The following is a 21,819-nucleotide window of genomic DNA, read 5'->3' on the forward strand; positions in this document are numbered from 1 at the left end:
CTTTCATCTCAGTTAAATGGCTAGTGATGGTATCTGGGGCCTACAGTGATTCAGGGAAGTTGCCTGGGGTGCAGCACCATGCTTCCTGGCGCACAGAGGAAATGATGTGTATAGCATTTAAGCAAATGAAGTTGCTTGCAGTCAGGGGGAACTGGTCCCACCCAGCCATTCCTGGGTAGTTCAGCCACTCTCCCTGCCCCACCCTGTAATTCTAGTATGGTAGGAAGCCTGAAGAGAAGACTTTGGAATCATTAGGCAGCCCTGGCTTTATATTCTGACTCCACTACTTACTAACCATGCAGCCTTAGACAAATTGTTTTAACTTCCCTGAAGCTAAATTTCTTCATGTGTAATTGAGGATGATATATTTTCCTGCAGCAATTGTTGTAAGGAGTAGGGATAAGTGAGGTGCCTCCTCCATAGTAAGCATTACCATGCTTACATAGTAGCCATTGATTTTGGTTTCTTAGTGTGTGTGTTGGTTTGCAACTGTTGTGTACCCCAGAAAAGCCATGTTCTTTAATCCTGACTCAGTATTGTTGGGTAGGATCTTTTTGATTAAGCTGTTTCCGTGGAGAGCTATCTTCACTCATGCAAGGTAGGTCACTTGCTAGAGTTCTTTAAGAGGTAAACATTTTGGAAAATGCTTCAGAACCAACACAGAAGGAGAGACCTTTGGAAATGCAGAAAGAAAATTCCCCCAAGGAAGCTGTTGAAACTAGAAGTCAAAGGAGCAGATAGGCCAGCCATGTGCATTCTCAGCTGAGGTATTCTGGACCCATCAGCCTTTCATGAGTCAAGGTATCTTTCCCTGGACCTTTGTTTGGACATTTTTATGCCCTTAGAATATAAGCTTATAACTTAATAAATTCCCTTATAAACGCCAACCCGTTTCTGGCATATTGCATTCCAGCAGCTTTAGCAAACTAATACAGTGTGTTAATTCTATATTACTCTATGTTTTTGCTCCTAATGATGGTTTTAAAATATTGATGCCAGCTCATTGGCATCTCATCAGTGGTAAAAGAAAAAAAAATAGCCTAAAAATCAGATAAGGCCTGGAGATGGGTTGGGGGATGGGTGAGAAGGGTAGGATGGGGAGGGAAGTAAAAGCATGTGGTGGAGAGGTTTTACAGTCTGATTTCCTTGAGTATTATGGCTTGTTTCCTGAGAGGGCATTTAGGAAAGAGACCCCAAAAGGAACCCTGGAGCATCTCATGTTTTGGAGTGTTGAAGAGGAACAAATGCTGATAAAGATGTTGGCAGAAAGAAAGAAAAGGATATTTTCTTTCTCATTGGACTCTCACAGCGCACCAGGCACTTTAGTACATATATTCTCTTAATTTTTCAAGCAACCCTGGTCAGCTGGGAGTGATTTTTGCCTCCAAAGGACATTTGCCAATGTCTGGAGACATTTTGTTGTTACCACTGGGGGATGCTACTGACATTTAATGGGTAGAGGCTAGGGGTGCTGTTAACCATCTACAGTGCACAGGACTGCTCCTCACAACAAGAGTAATCTGGCCAGCAGGGACCTGGCATCACGGGACTGAGAAAGCCTTCTTGACCAAATAGGGGAAGAGAGAAACGGGACACAATAAAGTATCCATGACTGAGAGGTTTCAAACAGAGTTGAGAGGTTATCCTGGAGGTTATTCTTATGTATTATATAGAAATTCCTTTTTAATTTGTGGTGTATTGGAGTGGCTGGAGGGAAATAACTGAAATTGTTGATCTGTGTTCCAGTGGCCTAGATTCTTGAAGATGATTGTATAACTATGTAGCTTTTATAATGTGACCGTGTGAGTGTGAAAAACTTGTGTCTGATGCTTTTTTTATTTAGAGTATGGGCCGATGAGTAAAAAAGAAGGACAAAAAAATAGATAAATAATGGGTGTGTGTGTGTGATAAGGGATAAAAAAAAATCCCTGCATAAATTGAAATACAAGGGGTCAATGAGAGGAAGGGGTAAGGGATATGGGATATATTTTCTTTTCATTTCTTTTTCGGAAGTGATGCAAATGTTCTAAAAACATTTTAGCTGTGAGCGCACAACTAGGCAACGATAGTGAGCTATTGAGTGTACACTTTGGATGGACTGTATGTGTGTGAAGATATCTCAATAAAAGTATTTTTTAACGAAGAATAATCTGGCCAAAAAATTCCAGTAGTGCTAAGATTGAGAAACTCTGCTTGACTATAGATAGAATAATCTTAATTTTTATAGACAAGGAATATGAAGCTCTGAAAAGCTCCCTGGCATTCAAACCCAGCCCTGTACAGCTGCAAGGCCCATGCTCTTTCACTAGTCCATAGAGGTGAGAACAGAGAGGGGAATAAGGGTGGCAGAAATGATCAGAGGCACAAGCTGGTGCTCAATAGGTATTTGTCGAATGAATGAATGAACAGAAGAATGGTAGAAGGGAAATAATGAAAACGAGAAGATAAATGTGGGCATCTTATTGTCTCCCTGACACTCCTCCTTGTCTTTGCTCCACGGTCCAAAAGTGAGTCAGTGACAATGATAATAGAAAAAATTCAAATGAAGGCGGGTGGTCTCAAGCCCTGTGCTCACTTTCAGGAGCCCAGGTTCGTGTCTGAGCCTTGAAACGAAGTAAGACCAGACGGCCGCACGCTCCCTTCCATTGCCTTTTCCAAAGAGGGTGGAGACTGAGACAGGTTGTGAGGTGCGACGGGAAGATGACTTCCCTCTTTCCCCCAGGGTCCCAGCCCAGTTCATTGCCCCAGAGGAAGAGGGGAGACTTGTTTCCCAGTTTCTGATATCTTTGTGAACTTGGAGTTGGACTGAGTTTGATTAATTCTGAGAAACTGGGAGGGAACAGTTGAAAGGAAAAGGGGGTGGAAGAGGAGGAGTCTTTGATAAAACAGATGATTTCTTCTCACTTCCTCTTTTAGACTCCAAAACTTGTCTGTTCTTTGAGGCGAAATCTGTCAAGCCTCAACAGCATCCAGCGTTGCTGTGCTGCCTCTCTGGGCCATTGGAGCCAGCCAACTTCAAGGGGTGATGGGAATCCTACCTCTCCCAGCTGCTGAGAGTGACCTACATGATTGCTTGCCCTCCCAACTTTTGGGCCATATGCTACTGTGGACAGCTCTGCTATTCCTGGGTGAGTCAGGATCCCCTTTCACCAGGAGAGAGAGATGGAGCAGAAACATCTTTTAGCTTTCCTAGCTAAAGCTGCTGCTACCTTGACTGGGGCTGAACTTTGCAAGGATGAGGGGTGACAAGGGAAGATGGCAGGAAAACCAGGAGCCCAGAGAGTGCAAAGGCAGGTGGATAAAGATCAAACCCTGACAACCCTGCTGGCCTTGCAAATCAAGAAATTGGCAGAGGTCAGGGTTTTCAGTATCCTTTACCCAGTCTCTGCCGTCCTCATATCAGATCCTACTCTGAGGAAAGTCTAGTGACCCAGGCTTGAATGACTAAAAGTGACCAGAAGGAAAACATTCTTGGAAATTTGTATTTCGCATGGGACCAAAATCTTCAGCAAGAGGGGCTGCCTTAGACAACGGGTAGGGAGAAAGCTGTAAAATGTATTTTCTTAGGAGGGTGGGTAGGGGCAATTCTCTGTGCCCCTAAAACTACTTCACATAGCAGAGACTGTTCCTTTTATTTGTAAGGAGATTCCCCTGGAAAGAAGCACAGGAAGATTTGAGTTATCCAGGGAGCTCTGGGGCTCAGAGAAACATAAACCTGGGTAATTCTGAAACTATTGGCTATAGGTCCAGAGAAATCATGCATGCTTCCATTTACTGCACAGATCATGGGGTCCTGACTCTGATCAGAGAGAAAGCAAGGGTTTTAGACCTAGATGGAAGGCTATTTTTCTTCCCATGTTCTCAATCATGGGCCAGGGAAGAGAGACAGTTGATGCTGGGTGGGAGGACAAGTCTAGGGAAGCTGGACCCCTACTGCCAGTATTGTCTTCTCAATCTCAATTCCTGGGTCTTCAACCCCCCTAGTCAATAAAAGGATTTTCCTTTGGTTTTCTCCTTGCCACACTGGACTTTAGGTGCCATTTGGATTGGTTTCAGAAGATGAGGAAGCATAGAGATTTCTTGGCCTGAATCTGTTAAAAGTAGAGATGTAAAAGGAAGAATGAGACCACGAGGAGGCTGGCTATAGGCTGCAGGGCACTGCCACCTCCTGGGGTGGTGGCATTAGCTGGACTTGGGGCATCCATGGTATTCTGGGGGGAGTTACTTGAAAGTTTTATGACAGTTGATTGATTTGAATAAATCTGCGTGAGTAAGAGCAGCGCCAGAAGCAGCAGTCCAGCCCAAGCCTGGCCACCATCATTTTGCCCGTATCTGCTCCCTGTGCATGCTGTTTATTTCCTTGGATGCTGTGTGGAGAACCACTGGCTAGGGGCAGGTGCAGGCATGGTGGGTTTCATTCCTTTTCACAGCTGAATGATATTCCATTGTATCTATACCCCACATTTTGTTTATCTGTTCATCACTTGATGGACACGGGTTGCTTCCATCTTTTGGCAATAGTAAAAATGCCTCTAGAAACATCCATATGAAAATATCTGAGTCTCTGCTTTCAATTCTTTTGCATATATAAGTAGAAGTGGAATTGCAGAGTTATATGGTATTTCTATACTTAACTTTCTGAGAAACTGCCAAATTGTCTTCCACAGAGGCTGCACCATGTATATTCCCACCAGTAACGAATGAGTGTTCCTATTTCTCCACATCCTCTCCAACATTTGTTATTTTGCATTTTTTAATAGTAGCCATTTTATCGGGTGTGAGATGGTATTTCACTGTGGTTTTGATGTACATTTCCCTAATGGTTAATTATACTGAACGTCTTTTCGTGTGCTTTTTGGCTATTGTATGCCTTGATTGGAGAAATGTCTACTCAAGTATTTTGCCTGTTTTTTTAAAAAATATTTTTATTGAAAAATACCCACGAACAAACAATCCAACCATATTATACTATCAGTGACTCATTATATCATCACAGAGTTGTGTATTCTTAACCATGATCATTTTAGAACATTTGTATCACTCCAAAAAAAAGAAAAGAAGAAATAATAAGAAAAAAGAACTCATACATACCCTTTATCCCTCCCTCTCATTGACCCACAGCATTTCAGTCTACCCAATTTTATCCTTTATCTCCCCTATTATTCATTTATTTTTTATCTTTATTATTATTATTTTTTACTCATCTGTCCTTACCCTGGATGAATGGAGCATCAGACAGGAGGTTTTCACAACCACACAGTCACATTGTAAAAGCTGTATAGTTATATAGTCTTTCTCAAGAATCAAGGCTACTGGAACATGATTTAACAGTATCAGGTACTTCTCTCCAGCTGCTCCAATAAACCATAAATTAAAAAGGTATGTATATATACAATGCATAAGAATAAACCTCCAGGATAACCTCTCGACTCTGTTTGAAATCTCTCAGCCACTGAGATTTTGTTTTGTTTCATTTCTCTTCCCCCTTGTTCTAGTTTGCCAGCTGCTGGAATGTAATATACCAGAAACACAATGACTTTTAAAAAGGGGAATTTAATAAATTGCAATTTAACAGTTTTTAGGCCATGGAAATGTCCCAATTAAAGCAAGTCTATAGAAATGCTCAATCTAAGGCATCCAGGGAAAGAAACTGTGATTCAAGAAGGCCAATGAAGTTCAGGGTATCTCTCTGATCCAGAAAGGCACAGGGCGAACACGGGGTCATCTGCTTGCTTCCTTTTCAGCCCCTTGGCAGGCATTTTCCTTCTTCATCTCCAAAAGTTGCTGGCCGGTAGACTCTCTGCTTCGTGGTTCTGCGGTGTTCTGAAGCTTTCTCCGAAATGCTTCTTTAATAGGATTCCAGTAAACTAATCAAGACCCATATAGAATGGGTGGAGACACATCTCCATCTAATCAAGTTTAAAACCTGCAACTGATTAAGCCACATGTCCGCAGAGATAATCTAATCAATTTTCTGACCTATGCTACTGAATAGGGATTAGAAGAAACCGATGTTCTCATAAGGTTGATTAGGATTAAAATATGGCTTTTCAAGGGTACATAAATCATTTCAAACCAGCACACCCCTTCTGGTAAACAAGGCTTTCTCAATCCCATGAAACCAGGGCTGGGCTCATCCCTGGGAGCTGGGTCACATGTTGCCAGGGAGATTATATCCCTGGAAGTAATGTCCCATGTAGCAGGGGGAGGACAGTGATTTCACCTTCTGAGTTGGCTTAGAGAGAGGCCATATTTGAGCAACAAAAGAGGTTTTCTGGATGTGACTCTTGGGCATAATTGTCAGTAGGCTTAGCTTCTCCTTTTCAGAAACAAGGTTCACAGGGGCAAGCCTCAAGATTGAGAGCTCAGCCTATTGAACTGGTTGTTCCAACTGCCTGTGAGATTATCAGGAATTCCCCAGATGGGAAAATTGAACATTTCCTCCTTTCTCCCCAGTCCCCCAGGGGACTTAGAAAATATTTTTTTATTCTCTGCCCAAATTACTCTGGGGTATACTGGGTATCATATAAGCTTGTACAAACCAACAAGATCTCATGCTGTACTCCAGATTCCATGCAATTATGGTGTTCAAGTGAACTGACCAAACAAGTTGTGGTAGTCAGATTCAGTTGTCAACTTGGCTAGGTGAAGGTGCTTAGTTCTGTTGCTGTGGACATGAGCCAATGGTACATGAACGTCATCTGTTGCTGATTACATCTGCAGTAAGCTAGGAGGCATGCCTGCTGCAATGAATGATGTTTGACTTAATTGGCTGGTGCTTAAATGAGAGACTCAAGGTAGCACAGCCCAAGCAGCTCAGCATACCTCATCTCAGCACTTGCAGCTCAGCCCAAGTCTTTGGAGATGCAGAAAAGAATCACCCCGGGGAAAGTCATTGGAACCCAGAGGCCTTGAGAGAAGGCTAGCAGAGACCACCCTGTGCCTTCCCACGTAAGAAAGAACCTCAGTTGAAAGTTAGCTACCTTTCCTCTGAAGAACTAATGAAATAAGTACCCTTTTATTAAAAGCCAATCCGTCTCTGGTGTGTTGCATTCCGGCAGCTGGCAAACTATAACACAACTCAAATTAGATAATGTGCCACCCAAAATACAAATTTTCTTTTGCCCATTTTTAATTGGGTTCTTTATGTTTTTGTGATTTAGTTTTCCTTTTATATATACTCTGGATATTAAACCCTAATCAGTCATGTGGTTTCCAAATATTTTCTTCCATTATGTAGGTTGTCATTTTACTTTCATGATAAAGTCCTCTGAGGCAAAAAAGTTTTAAAATTTTGTGACGTCTCTTTTATCTAGTTTTTTCTTTTGTTGCTTGTGCTTTGGCCATAAAGTTTAAGAAACTGTTTCCTAATACAAGGTCCTGAAGAAGCGTCCCTACATTTTCTTCTATGAGTTTGATTGTTCTGGCTTTTATATTTAGGTCTTTGACCCACTTTGAGTTGGTTTTTGTTTATGGTGTGAGGTAGGGGTCCACCTTTATCTTTTGCAAATGGAGATGCAGTTTTCCCAGCATGAACTGTTGAAGGGACTATTCTTTCCCAATTGAGTGGTCTTTGCCCCTTTGTCAAAAATCAGTTGGCCATAAATGTTGATTTCTGAGCTCTCAATTCAATTCCATTTGTCCATATGTCTGTCTTTGTGCCAGTACCATGATGTTTTCTTTTAATACTATGAGATTTTATAAAATGTTTGTGGTAGTTAGATTCAGGTGTCAACTTGACTAGGCGAAGGTGCCTAGTTCTATTGCTGTGGACATGAGCCAATGGCATGCGAACCTCATCTGTTCCTGATTACATCTGCAGTTGGCTAGGAGACGTGCCTGCTGCAATGAATGATGTTTGATTTAATTGGCTGGTGCTTAAATGAAAGAACTCAACGTAGCACAGCCCAAGCAGCTCAGCATACCTCATCTCAGCATTCACAGCTCAGCCCAGGCCTTTGGAGATACAGAAAGGAATCACCCTGGGGAAAGTTGTTGGAACCCAGAGGCTTGGAGAGAAGGCCAGCAGAGATCACTCTGTGCCTTCCCACATAAGAAAGAACCTCAGTTGAAAGTTAGCTGCCTTTCCTCTGAAGAACTATACATTGACTACTTATACCCCTTTTTATCAAAAGCCAATCCATCTCTGGTGTGTTGTATTCTGGCAGCTAGCAAACTAAAACAATGTTTCACAGAACTTCATGTATGCACATGTCCAAATTCCATAAGGCAGGCTGTAGACTGACAAATCCAATGAAAGTGTTTGATGAAGTCCCCAGGAGAAGCCAACTGGGTGAAGTATTGATGGAAACTCTCTCTTCTGACTACTGAATCATCCTTCCTCCTATTAAAGTCTTCAACTTATTGGATGAAATGTCTCTCATTGCTGAAGAAATCCTCTTAAGTGATTGTAGATGTAATCAGCCATAAATGTAATCAAATTCCTGAGAATGTAAATCCATGAAACGTCCTCACAATAACAGTTTAGCCATTAGTACTATTCTGGTTTGATTACTGTGACTTTGTAATAAGTTTTAGGATTGGGAAGTGTGAGTCTATTGATTTAATTCTTTTCAAGATGGCTTTGCTATTCAAGCCCCCTTAACCTTCTATATAAATTTAATGATTGGCTTTTCCATTTCTGCAAAGAAGGTTGTTGAAGTTTTGATTGGTATTGCATTGAATCTGTAATCATTTTGGGTAGAATCGACATCTTGACAATATTTAGTATTCCAATCCACGAGCATAGAATGACCTTCCATTTATTTAGATCTTTGATTTCTTTTAGCAATGTTTAGTAATTTTCTGTGTACAAGTCCTTTACATCCTTGGTTAAATTTGTTCGTGGATATTTGATTATTTTAGTTGTTATTGTAAATTGAATTTTTTTCTAGAGTTCTTTTTCTGATTGTTCATTGGTAGCGTATAGAAACACTACTGATTTTTGGGTGTTGAGCTAGTACCTTGACACTTTGCTGAATTCATTTATTAGCTCTAGGAGCTTTGTTGAGGATTTTTCAGGATTTTCTCTATATAGAATCATGTCAACTGCACATAGGGAAAGTTTTTCTTCTTTCTTTCCAATTTAGATGCCTTTTATTTCTTTTTCTTGCTTATTTGCTTTGACTAGAACAGTATGATGTAGCTGTGCATCTTTGCATATATGTTCTTTATCATGTTGAGGAAGTTTCCTTCTAGTTCTAGTTTTCTATGTATTTTTATCAAGAAGGGGTGGATTTTGCCAAATTCTTCTGCTTCAATTGAGTTTATCATGTGTTTTTTTCCCCTTCTCTTTGTTAACGTGGGGTATTGTGTTAATCGACTTTATTATGTTGAACCACCCTTTCACACCTGGGATAAATCCCACTTAATTATGGTGTATAATTTTTAAAAATGTGCTTTGAATTCACTTTGCTAGTATTTTTACCTATATTCATATAAGATATTCGTTTGTAATTTTTTTGGTGGTATCTTTAACTGGCTTTGGTATGTTGGCTTCGTAGTATGCATTAGGGAGTATTACCTTCTCTTCAATTTTTTGGAAGACTTTGTGCAGAATTGGTGTTAATTTTTCTTGGAATGTTTGGTAAAATTCCCATGTGAAGCTGTTTGGTCCCAGGTTTTTCTTTGTTGCGAGTTTTTTTTTTTTTTTTTTTTACTCATTCAATCTTTTCAATAGTTATTGGTTTGTTGAAATCTTTAATTTCTTCTTGAGTGAGTGTAGGTAGTTTGTGTGTTTCTAGTAATTTGTCTATTTCATCTAGGTTTTTAAATTTATTGGCATACAGCTGTTTACAATATCCTCTTATAGTTCTTTTTATTTCAGTGGGGTCAGTAGTAATGTCCCCCTTTTCATTTCTGATTTTATGATTTGTGCCCTTTATCTTTTAAAACTTGTTAGTCTAGTTAAAGGTCTGCCAATTTTACTGATCATCTCAAAGAAGCAATTTTTGGTTTTGTTGATTCTCTCTACTGTTTTTGAATTCTTTATTTCATTTATCTCCACTCTAGCCTTTGTTATTTCCTTCATTCTCCTCACTTTCGGTTTTGTTTCCTTTTCTTTTTCTGGTTCTTCCAGTTTTGAGATTAGGTCTCTGATTTGAAATCTTTCTTGTTTTTTAATGTAAGCATTTAGAGCTATAAATTTCCACCTCAGCACTGCCTTTGCTGCAACCCCCAACTTTTGGTATGCCATATTTTCATTTTCATTCAACTCAAGATGTTCCTTTGTAATTTCTTCTTTAACCCATTGGTTGTTCATGAGTATGTTGTGTAGTTTCCACATGTGATGTTTGGGTCCATGTGTCAACTTGTTCAGGTAATGGTGCCCATTTATCTGGTCAAGCAAGCACTGTCCTAGCCATTACTTAAGGACATCTCATGACTGGTTAATAAACCAGAAGGCTGATTTATTGGATCGTCAGTCACTTGATTGCACCTGTGGCTGATTATATCTACGATAAATAAGGGAGCATCTTCTGCAATAGAGAATCCAATCAGTTGCATTTAATCCAATCGATTGAAGACTCAATTTCCTCCGTTGTTGGGGAAGTTGCTCCCAGTCCTTTTGAAAGTGCTCCTCCTCCAGGCAGTCCCAGGGGCTACTGGGTGAGGGCCACACTGTGGGTGGCGAGTGTAGGCAGAACTCTTCTAGACACAGGTTCCTGGGCTGGACAGGGGGATCTCAGTGGTGAGACTTCAGGCACTGGGCTGATCTTTGTTTTCTCTCTTACAGTGCCTGTCTCCGGGACCCCTGGTAAGTGCTGCACCCACATCCTCTCCCTCTCCCAGTTGTTCTCATTTACTCTTAGTGCCCTGCTTGAGCCAGGTGCTCTGAACTGATAGAACCAGTCAGGGCTGGGAAAGGATTACTGCTCCTAGGGGTTGCCCTGCCCATCTCCCGCCCTCCTTCTCTCCTTCCCCTCCTACCAGAGAGGAAGGTGGGTAGCCATGGTGCCCAGGTGCTTCAAGCTTCTGCTGCTGTTATGCTGAGATGTCACCGATGTTGTCACAGAAAATGAGAGCTCTGTTCTCCCTCTCAATTGCCTTCCTCTTTCCAAATAAATCAAGAGCCCTGGCAATTTTAATCTCAGCTTCATGCAAAATCACATGATCTTCATGGATTTTCCCTATGGGTCAAAAAATCCTCTACCTTGCTTGTATCTGGGGCTTCAGGGCCTGTTCCCCTGGCCTGAGAAGGAGGAACATGCCTCTGGTGTCACTGTGGTAGAATGAGCTTTGCTGGGCATTTTGTTTCCTGGACTACTCACTTCCCAAAGGACTTCAGCCTAGCTGGTAAGAGTGGGGATTCCCATGGGGCACTGAACCTGTGGCTTCCTATACTGGCCCTTCAGCCTCCCTCCCTCCCTATTTATCCTTCTGAGGCCACAGAAGTCTCCTTTGTCCTTGGGTCTGACCCAAAGCCATCCTGACCTCCTTTCTGAGGCATAAAGAATGATATTGGGTTAGGATGGAAACCTTGCTTGATATCTCCACGAGATGCTTACACTTCTCTTCAGCCAGCTCTGGAGAGACTTTATTCATTAGTGTCCAAATGCCTCAGTTTGCATGAGTGGAATGTGAGTCCCCAGAGTACACATATGTGGTGTGTGTGTGTTGGGGAGAGAGAGAGAGAGAGAGAGAGAGAGAGAGAGAGAGAGAGAAGGGAACTAAAGAACAGGCTAGGCTATCCCTTGGAGAGATCTTTGTCTTTCTACCTCTTTTTCCTTCTTGCCCTCTCGTTCTAAGGAAGAGTGGGCTCCCATGGAGGTCCTGGGTTCCCTGGGGCCTTGTGATGGGCTGGTTGAGTAAGAGGGATTGCTTTCAGTTGCAGAACAGTTCTGGACCCAACTCCAATGTCATCAGCAGGCCCACAGGTGCTTCTATATCTGTTACAGAATATTGGGACTGCTCAGGCCTTGGGGCTCTCTTTCCTCATGCTGCCCCCTCTCTTTGCCTCTCAGCAGATCTCCCAAAGGCCGTGGTGGAACTTGATCCCCCATGGATCAATGTGTTCCTGGGAGACTCTGTGACTCTGAAGTGTCAGGGTGCTCGCAGCCCTGGAGACCACTCCACCCGCTGGTTCTTCAATGGGAGCAGCATCCCAACCCAGATCCAGCCCAGCTATCACTTTCAAGCCCAGAACCACGACAGTGGGGAGTACCGGTGCCAGACAAGCCAGACGAGCCTCAGCGATCCTGTGCATTTGGGCGTGTTTTCCGGTCAGTGAAGGATAACCCGGGGCGGGTCTCAGAGAACAGGAGGGATGAAATCTGCTTATGCTGCAGTGTATTTCAGGATAGGGGTGTGGCCTGTTTACTGGGAAGCAAAGGCTGAGATTCCTTTGGAATCATTTTTGCCCATTCATTTCCCTTTTTACCCGCCCCCTTTGCTCAGCTTGTGTGGTGGGGGCGGAAATTCATAAAAAATTCCTTGAGCATAGGTTTATAATTGTTTTTTGTCTCAGTCCTGATTGAGCAAGAAGGCTTCAAGGCCATAAATAGGCAGCCGAGAAAAACAGAAGTAAATCCTTACTAGCCTGCCTTGTTTTTTTTTTTTTTTTTTTTTGGCAGGGTGGGGTTTGGGGTGGGGTTGTTACATGGTTCAGGAATCGAACCCGGGTCTCCTGCATGGGACTCAAGCATTCTACCCCTGAACCACCCATGCTCAGTATCCTTCCATTCTTATGGCAGAGTAAAAATGTGGAGGGTTGGTGTCAGCCAAACCACAGCTGAATCCTAGTTCTGGAAGTTATTCATCATGTAACCATGATCATGTTAGGGAACCCTTGAATCTCAGTTTCCTCATCCATTCAGCAGGCATGCGGCTGCCTCCCTCATAGGGGTCTCGTGAGAATCAGTGTTTCCCTGACCCCATGCTCTCCGAGGCCCCTTCCCCATAGCACCCCATAGCACTCAGTGCTCTTTCTCATCCACCAGACTGTGGGCAACCTGAGGCTAAAGCTGTGTCTTATCCATCTTTGTATTTCTAGCCCCTGATACAGGGCAGGACTCAACACGTGTTTGCTGAACAGATAAATTATTTTGTAAAGAGAATGACACAAATACAGTTCTTTATACAGAGAAGCCGTAATGAAGTCATTGTTTTCTTTCGTTAAAGCTGTCGGAATGCAATATACCAGAAATGGAATGGCTTTTAAAAAGGGAATTTATTAAGTCACAAGTTCACAGTTGTAAGATCATAAAAATGTCCATCCAGAGAAAGAAATCTCAACTCAGTTAAGGGTTGATGATGTTCAGTGTTTCTTTGTTAGCTGGGAAGGCACATGGGGACACCTGCTAGCTTTCTCTCCTGGTTTCTGGTCTCAAATGGCATTTTCTTCTGCATCTCCAAAGTTCTCTTCTCTGCAGCTCTGCAGCTTTTTCCAAAATGTTTCCTCTTAAAGGACTCCAGTAAGTGACCTACCTTGAATGGGTGGAGACATATTTCCATGGACACAACTTAATCAAAAAGACCCTACCCAACACTATTGAATGAGGATTAAATAACACAACTTTCCTGGGGTCCACAACAGTTTCAAACCAACAGAGTCGTCATGATGACTACTGTCATTATTTCTCTTATCTTGGTCTCCTCTCCTCACCTGAGCTCCAGATTTTCCTCAAATGGGCACATCAGGCTAATGACCCACCTGTGACACGGCTGCCTTCAGAAAAAAACCCTGCTGAAGTGAAGCTCCACATTTACTAACATTCATCAAATAGACTGACATTTGTTGGATGTCCAGGACTTCCTACGCTTTCCATAGATACAAGTCTCTGATGTCTGTGCTTTGTTTCTTTCTCTTAAGATCCCTCCCCCTCCTCTCAGGGATGGAACTGCATCTTAGTGTCCCTTGTATCTCCCTGTGGGGTTCAGGACAGGGCAGCAGCTGGGCTGACTTCCTTGCCTTCTCCCTGAAAAGGAAAGAGAAGATGAGCATGTTCTGAACACCTACTCTGTGCCAGGAACTACTGCAATCGCATGGTATCAGGGATGTTCATTTTCACAGTTGAGGAAACTGAGTCTCAGAAGAATTAAATTACTTGTCCAAGATTATAGAGCTCAGAAACGATGAAGTCAGAGCTAGCAATCGGAACAACCTGGTTCCAAACCGAAGCTCTTTCCTGCACACGTGATTCACCAGTAAGAGCCGTATGGGTCTTAGAGCTGAGCCAACACCTCCTGGGCCCTGTTATCTTTCTGTGCCTTTCAGATTGGCTGCTGCTCCAGACCCCTCGCCAGGTGTTCCAGGAGGGCGAGCCCATCGTTCTGAAGTGCCACGGCTGGAGGAACAAGCCTCTGTACAAGGTCACGTACTACCAGAATGAAAAATCCCAGAAGTTTTTCTCCAGGGATTCAAACTTCAGTATCCCACGAGCAAACCACAGTCACAGTGGGGATTACCACTGCACAGCAATGCTCGGGGTCAAACAGTTTTCCTCGAAGCCTGTGACCATCACTGTCCAAGGTAAGAGGACTTTGTGAAGATGTAGGGAGGGGAGAGGAGGGGATGGACAGTCAGGGCTGAGGTCCTCTGGGTCTATATGAAGATCTGAGAAACGTCAGAGCAGCAAAATCAGGCTCTAGGGCAAAGAGCCAAGGAAGAGAGTTGTGGGGGCCTTGATTACTATTGGTCAGTGGGCAGGAGCAGGGGCCAGCGTTCAGAGCCCTCCACATCCAGGCTTCTAAGTTCTCCAGCTTCCAGGTGATAAGTGACAAGGCTGTCATCCCATACAAAGGACAGCCATGGGACTGCCTCATTGGTACAGAGGTACCCTAAGCTCCTGGATGTTCTTAAGAGCTGAGGTTTTCCTGGTCTCTTTCCATGTCTCCCATCATGCCTGTTCTTTCCAAAAGGCCTGGCGTGTCCTGCCCAGATCGTTCAAGGCTTAATAACCCATTAGTGCCTCCATCTACGGGGGGCTTCAGGTCACCCTCCCTGCTGCACCTGAGGGCTTAAAGGAACCCTTTTCTCAGTCTTCACACACTCACCGGGGTGCCAGGGCCTTTATGAGCTTGGTGGAGAAACTTGGGTGTGGAGAAGGTCCAAGTCCAGCCATAGAAACCCTGTGCAGGGAGGGTTGGGGTGCACCTGTGAGTGACCCAGACACAGAACAGTTCCAGGTGACCAGCTCTGGGGCAGAGCACTGCAGGAGGGTGGGGAGGGCCGGGGCCTGGGTGGGGACAGAAATAGCTCCACCTGTTCTGAGGCCTCTCTCCCCCAGGGTCCAGCCTGAACACATCTTCGCTGGTGGTGATATCTGTGGTTGTGGTTGCCGTGATTGTGGCCCTGGCCATTGCTGCCGCAGTAGTGAAGTTGTTCTACCTCAGGAGAAAGCGGGTCTCAGGTCTGTGGCTGCCCCGGGTCGCTCGGGTCGCTCCTGTGGTCAGTTCCCACTTAGCGAAGGCCTTACCCCTTTGCCAGAACTGCCCCTCCCCCCAGGCTTTGGACTACAGAATCCTTAGCGTTCAGGGTGCTGCGACGGTGGCTCAGTGGCAGAATTCTCGCCTGCCATGCCAGAGACCCGGGTTTGATTCCTGATACCTGCCCACGCAAAAAAAAAAACAATCCTTAGCATTCAGATACAGCCCCATATTTCCCATATTTCAACCTTTCATTCACTTATTACTTAATTTCATTTGACAGACTTGCTTATGTGCCAAGCACTGTGCAAGACACTGGCTGATGCCAAGATGAAGTCCAGTCCCGCTCTCAAGGACTTCACAGTATTGTGGGGAAGACAGCTGCAAAAACAGATAATTGCAATAAGATGGGTTAGGAGCAATGACAGAGAATTGTAATTGTACGATGGAGGCACAGAGAAGTCCACAGAACCCAGGAGAAGACGGTGTAGCTAGAGGAGGTCTCATGGGGAGGCAGTATAGTGTAGTGTAGACTGAAGCACATGTTGTGGGACCAGACACCATCTGGGCTCAAATCTCGGCGTCACAGCTCATCAGCTGTGTGACGTTAGGTGAGTTAGTTAACCTCTCTGGGCCTCAATGTCCTTACCTGGAAAATGGGTTCACTAATAGAACTTACCTCATAAGGTTGTGAGGATGAATGAGGCTGAAGCTTTTAGAACAGTGCCTAGCATGCAGCCAGCGGTATGTCATGTGAACTATTACTGTGTGGAGGAGGAGCTGTTAGTGGGTAGAAGTTAGCCAGGCAAAGACGGATGGAAGAGCCTTCCAGGCATGATGCTTTTGAAGCAATAAATTGTGAGGCAGAAAGAGGCACATTCAGGAACTGGAGCTTTATGCTGAACCTGCTGGAAAGACATAGCCCCCCTGAGGTCGTAACCATGTCTCTCTCTCCTCCACCGCTTTCCAGCACCTAGCTCAATGCTGCAAGTTGCTCCATAAACATTTGTTCACTAATTGGTCACCTGAAGAACTTTAACTCTTAAAAAAACAGCGTCTATCTCCCTTAGTATGAATGTGAAAGAGCTGAGAGAGTGGAGAAGTTGCCATAGAAATGTAAGCAAATCACCCCAATTTATTGTGCTGTATAGCTAGCTGGATGGAGGGAAAGAGTGCAAAAGACACCCAGACACAAAGTAAAGGAAAAAAAAAAGGTTTGGAGCCATTGAGAGAGAAAATAATTTTTCTACCTGCCTTTGTAGTTGGTTCTTAGCTAGGACCTCAATTACTGACGATAAGTAAATACAGAGATATGGAGAGAAATACTGAGAGGGAGCAAACAGTTTTTTTCCAAAGGAAGAGCAAGCCTAAGGAATGGAGCGACCTTTCTAAGGCTTCCAGGGGTCCCCACTATTAACAGACTCATATCTCTCTGGTCCAGCCCTTGTACAGGTCAGGGCAGCCCCTGGGCAGGGTTGCTGGGGAGTGGGCAGACTCTGTGTGGGGGGGGAAAGGTTGTGGTAGTTCTTAACCAATCCTGCCCCTGGTTCTCGGTCTGAGGAGTCAACCCCCCTCCCTCTCCCCGCCCCATAACCCAACTAACCTCCTCTGTGCCCCTCCTCGCTCTCCCAGGAAACTCTGAGCACAGGGAAATGGGAGGAGAGACCCTCCCACAGGAACCAGGTGAGTGCAGCTCCCGCTCTGGGGGCTTTAGTGATGCCTCTGGGGCTGCCAGATAGAAAGGACCCGGCAGGAAGTGGCTTGTGTGAATTCAGCGGGGATGCACAGGAGAGGGTGGGGGGAGTGGGAGGAGGGGGAGGGCTCAAATTGCTTGCTCAGCTCTAAGTCTAACTCCTGGGCCCAAAGGGGACCTTGTCACTGAAGATGAGGACGTGAGGTGAGGGCTGGGCCTGAGTTTCTGGGGCGAGGAGTGATGGGAATATTTCCAGAGCAGGAAATCAGAGAGATTTGGATTTTTCTGTGGAACCTTGGCAGAGCTGATAAAGGGTAAGGGTTCGAATAGGATTTAGAGAGTGGGATTCTAAGAGGAAAGGAGAAGGAGGCTTAGGGGGAACCCCCCAGACTTGCTGAGGAATCTGTCTCCATAGAGTGACAGGGGTGAGGGTGGTAGGGCTTAGCTCTTGGTGGAACCGTAGGAGGAGATTTAAGCCTGAGAAAGTTCCAGGTCAATAAGGGAGTTACTGGGCTTTACTTGGGGAGCAACTCTCGGCCCTGATGCCCACTTGAATAGGGTCTGGCCATTGCACAATGGAGCCTTGGGCAAGGCATTGCCCCTTGGGATTAACTCAGGGTTCAGGCACCTCCCTGAGAAAAGGCATGGGTTGGCCTGGCTGACCCCTAAGGATGAACTTCCAGGTCTGATGTTTTGAGAGTCAGTGGCCACCCCATCCTTGGCCCGGGTGGCAGTGTGTACCAAGAGTAGGCATGTCCCAGGCACCTTCTTGGCTGTAGTTAAAGCCAAAGCATGTAGGCACTCAGAGCCTTCAGTGGGGGACTCCAATGACAGCAAAAACAGGCAGGAGAAGGAGCCCACTTAGGACTCTGCCTTATGTGACTGGAGCATGACTCAGAGCAGAGCCAACAGATTTGAGAGCTTGAGCACAATAGCACTTGCCCTGCAACGCTTTCAGCAAGGTCCCTATGTCCCTTGGCCAGGCCAAGTGGGGATACGGGCCTGGGTCTGTGCCATGGCCAAATCAGATGTGGAAAAAAGTCTGAACCCAACAGGATTAGCCAACTTGACAATAGAGTTCTGTCTACACTGGCATAAAACTATTTCACAAGGCATTTATGCCACCAGACGCTAGGGCAGATGGCTTCCCAAAAGGCAAAGTTAGATCGCTGGGATTGTCCAGGGATGTTAGAAGGGGAATTCAGAACATAGCTTGTCTCAGACTTTGGAGCCTGACAAACAGGGACTCTGTGCTCAGGGGGCCGAGCTGAGAGACCAGATGCATTGTCTTAGGTTCCTCCCCAACTTCCTCAGGGCTATCAATTCGCAGATGCTGAGGCTGCTTTTCATACCAGCAAAGAGTTCATTGGCAAAAACATGCAAGGAATCTGGTGTGTTTTGGATATTTATCAGAGAAATTTCTTTCTTTCTTCCTTTCTTCTTCTTATTTTTTTCTTTATCTTTTTAATGTCATGGAGTAAGCACCAGATTCTTCAGTGTTCCATCAAAGATGCTGTAGGTTTGGCCGGTGTGAAAATTGCCCTCAGTCTTCTCTCCCTGGAGTCTGTGCTGGCAAAAATCTGGGCTTTACTTGACTCCATACCGAACATCTCTTAACACTTCCCCACCATCTCAGATCCCTCAAGCTGCCTGGCATCCTTTTGGGGAAGCTCAGCAATTTTCAGACACGAATTCGGCACAAATGACCACTTCCCTATGGCAGCGTGGCAGGTGTGGGCGGCTGAGTCCGTGCGTGGGTGAAGGGTGAATGAAGCAAGCTATTACTCAGCTGTTGGCCTACACGCCTGGGTTGGGGTCAGCGTGGTCTTGTGCCTGGTTCGGCCTTTGGTTTTGCAGCTTCAGCAACCGCAGGGCCAGGCCGCCCTCCCGGCACTGCCCTGGCTGATCGCTGTTCCCTCTGCCCACAGCCAATCTCACTGACACCGAAGAGGCTGCCAAAGTCGAGGTGAGCGCCTCCTCTTCCTCCTTCCCGCGCCCCCTCTTCCCAGCTGCCTCTGCTGTCACCTTCTTCCCTGTGACTTTTCCTGGATCCTCATGGCTCGTTTCCTCTTTCTCTAGGCTGAGAAAACAATCACCTATTCACTCCTCAATCACCTGGAAATTGCGGATGAAGAAATAGCATCTCCGGATTACGAAAACCAAGCTTAGTGGCCACTCACTTGCCCTGGGATTTGGGGAAGAGAATCAGTAAGGGGTGGATCTGGTGTCTCCTGGCCTGAATTCCAGTCGGGGAGGAAGGAGGGGTCTCCTTCACAGCCCCCCCCGCGTGAGTCCTGAGCACGCTTCCGAAAGCCCCAGGCCACCGGGCGCTGCAGGGGCCGCAGCGCTTCCCGCCATCGAGGCGCTTCTGCGTCTACGTCCATACAAGCCAAGAAAAGTACCCTTATTAAGAGTTTATAGCAACATGGGAAATCCTTACCTTATACGTTATATGAGAAAATTATAGAAGTATACAGGATCTCAGAAATGTTAAAATGGACCAACACGTACCAAAATGTTAAAAGAAGTTGTTGGGGTGGGGGGTGAGGGGTGGGGATTCTCAGTGATGGTTAATGGATTAAAATGTATTGCTGTTATAGAACATTACAAAAACCAACATTCCATTTACCCTTTAAAGGCTGTACTGATTTGAACATAGACCAAACTATCTGGGGTCTGTTTCTCTTCAGTAATAAGAATCTTGGGAAGGGGGTGCTGTTCTGGAGGTGGGGGAGAAGGGAGATAGGGTCTGGAGAGTAAGATAAGTGACCCTCTTCTTAAAACTGAATATTCTGCTGCAACGAGCTTGTCCTCTCTTGTCAATGTCTCTTACCCTCCCTCCCATGGCTGAAGCAATTGTTTTGATTTGCAACTTGAGTTCTCAGGAAGACAGTTCCAGGTGAGTTTCCAGGGGGTTGCTGAATCTTCTGGCTCTGGGATGGTCCCATCTGATGACCAGAAGAAGGGAGGCTTCTCAAAGAGCCTTTCCTGGCAGGTTAGAATTGTGGCTGTAGCTTCCTTGCGGGGTTTGGTGGCAGCTCTAGAGAGGGCTGGTTTTCCTGGGACTCTAACACGGTTAGAGTCTGTGCCACATTTGTCTTGCATTCAGGATTCAACAGCTTCCTTGGTTATATGATACATTTTATAGTCCCACCATCAGGTTTCAGGCTCATATATCGTTATAATAAAATAGAGTAATTATAATTACTGCTGCCATTATTGAGGGTTTGCCCTGTGCCAAACTACATGCTTTAGAATTAGAAAGTTTAAGATTATTAAACATTTATAGTTCTTCTTTTGAAGAAGAAATGACTTTCCTGTTCATATGTTCTTTGCTCCTTTTTGTAGTAGCCATGTATGTCCCTTTATACTGCCTAGTGGCAACTTTTCTTTCATTTATATATACACTAATAATATATTTTTTATATGATTAAAAACACAGATAAGCAAGAAGGTTAATTATAAACATCCATAAACCCACAAACAAGAAATAATCAACGCTAACATTTAAAGTATATCAATCCACATTCTTGTAGTGGCAATATGCATTATATAAGTAAATGCATATTTAAAAATGGATCACATAATTTTTTACGTATTCATAAATGCAGCTAGGCAAAAATTTATGCTCATTTTAAAGGCTCACAAAATACAGAAATATAAAGAGTGAAAAGTGAAAGTTTTCTTTTGTTCTTGCCTCCCCTCACCTCCCAATCCTGGTCCTTTATGAATGGGTAACCACTGTTGAAGGTTTGGTGTATATTTCTGGATTTTTGGTATGTATTTAACACATATCTAAGGGTTCTTAAGTTCCATAAATGGCATCATACTTTACATATTATGCATTTGGATTATTTTGTTTAACAGTATGTTGTGGAGATCTTTCCATGGCAGTACTTTTTAAGAATTACATATGTTTACATAAGACAAATACCATATCATATTTTATTCAACTCATATTTTAAATGTTTTCTGTTTTTCGTGATTATACACAATGCTGCAATAAATGACATTTTCAGATGATATTTTTGGCTGCATGTGTAATTTCTGCAGGATAAATTCCTAGAAGTAACATTGTTGACTCAGAGGGTACTTTCATATTGTCTTTAAAAAAAAAAGAAGAAGCAATTTACATGTCCTCCCAAAGTATACTAGCACAGTCTTTTTCTGACACTCTTACAAATGTTGGGCAATCACAATTTTGGCCAGATTATAATGGACTCTGCTATTGGTTCATACCCAGCATTAATTTTCTCCTATTCTAGTAACAGAGACCTGATTTTGTTTTGCCCAATAGCCCCACATCCGCTCTCAGTCCATGTAGTTAGCTGGGTTGACTTTATCCTTGATTCCAGGGCCAATCAGGTGCTGCTTCCCTGGAATTTAAATCTTGAGCAGAGTGATGCTAAGACTGAAAGCAAGTGAGGTTCATTCATCCCAGTGGCACTGCCCAGATGAGACCGACCTTTTACATCTCTGAGTCTCCCTGTAATTTCTGAGGTCCTTCAATTTTCCCTTCTCTTCTGCCAAATACCTTGTGCTCTTTTAAAAAGTTGCGTAAAGTAATGGAAGAATAGGGTGGATTTACAGCTGCACTGGAATAGTTCTGTCTCTATCTCTGGGGATACCTGGATGTCTGTTTTTTACTCCTGGCCAAGATAAGTGCAGAGGGATTTATGATGTGCTGTTTAAAGTCTGAAACTTCCCTGGCAATCCCCGGGGTCAGTTTCTTTGCTGATTTTTTTCCCTTCTTTTTAACA

The 21,819-nt window shown here is 44.2% G+C and overlaps 1 protein-coding gene across 6 annotated transcripts in view; it reads left to right on the forward strand.

The window, feature by feature from the left end:
* The window catches only part of FCGR2B (Fc gamma receptor IIb), a 57,920-nt gene extending 36,849 nt beyond the window's left edge, over positions 1-21,071 (forward strand). The window contains exons 2-9 of one of the 6 annotated variants that reach the window (XM_077156693.1): positions 2,917-3,128; positions 10,736-10,756; positions 11,964-12,221; positions 14,216-14,470; positions 15,228-15,350; positions 16,999-17,049; positions 18,988-19,025; positions 19,139-21,071. In XM_077156693.1, coding sequence (XP_077012808.1) covers positions 3,026-3,128; positions 10,736-10,756; positions 11,964-12,221; positions 14,216-14,470; positions 15,228-15,350; positions 16,999-17,049; positions 18,988-19,025; positions 19,139-19,228 — 939 coding nt within the window. In that variant the 5' untranslated portion in view covers positions 2,917-3,025 and the 3' untranslated portion in view covers positions 19,229-21,071. The remainder of the gene's footprint in view (positions 1-2,916; positions 3,129-10,735; positions 10,757-11,963; positions 12,222-14,215; positions 14,471-15,227; positions 15,351-16,998; positions 17,050-18,987; positions 19,026-19,138) is intronic. The other 5 variants (XM_077156694.1, XM_077156695.1, XM_077156696.1 and 2 more) reach the window with 5 other exon arrangements.
* Positions 21,072-21,819: the final 748 nt, after the last annotated feature.

The sequence above is a fragment of the Tamandua tetradactyla genome, chromosome 4 (assembly GCF_023851605.1).
Source record: "Tamandua tetradactyla isolate mTamTet1 chromosome 4, mTamTet1.pri, whole genome shotgun sequence".
Taxonomy (NCBI): domain Eukaryota; kingdom Metazoa; phylum Chordata; class Mammalia; order Pilosa; family Myrmecophagidae; genus Tamandua; species Tamandua tetradactyla.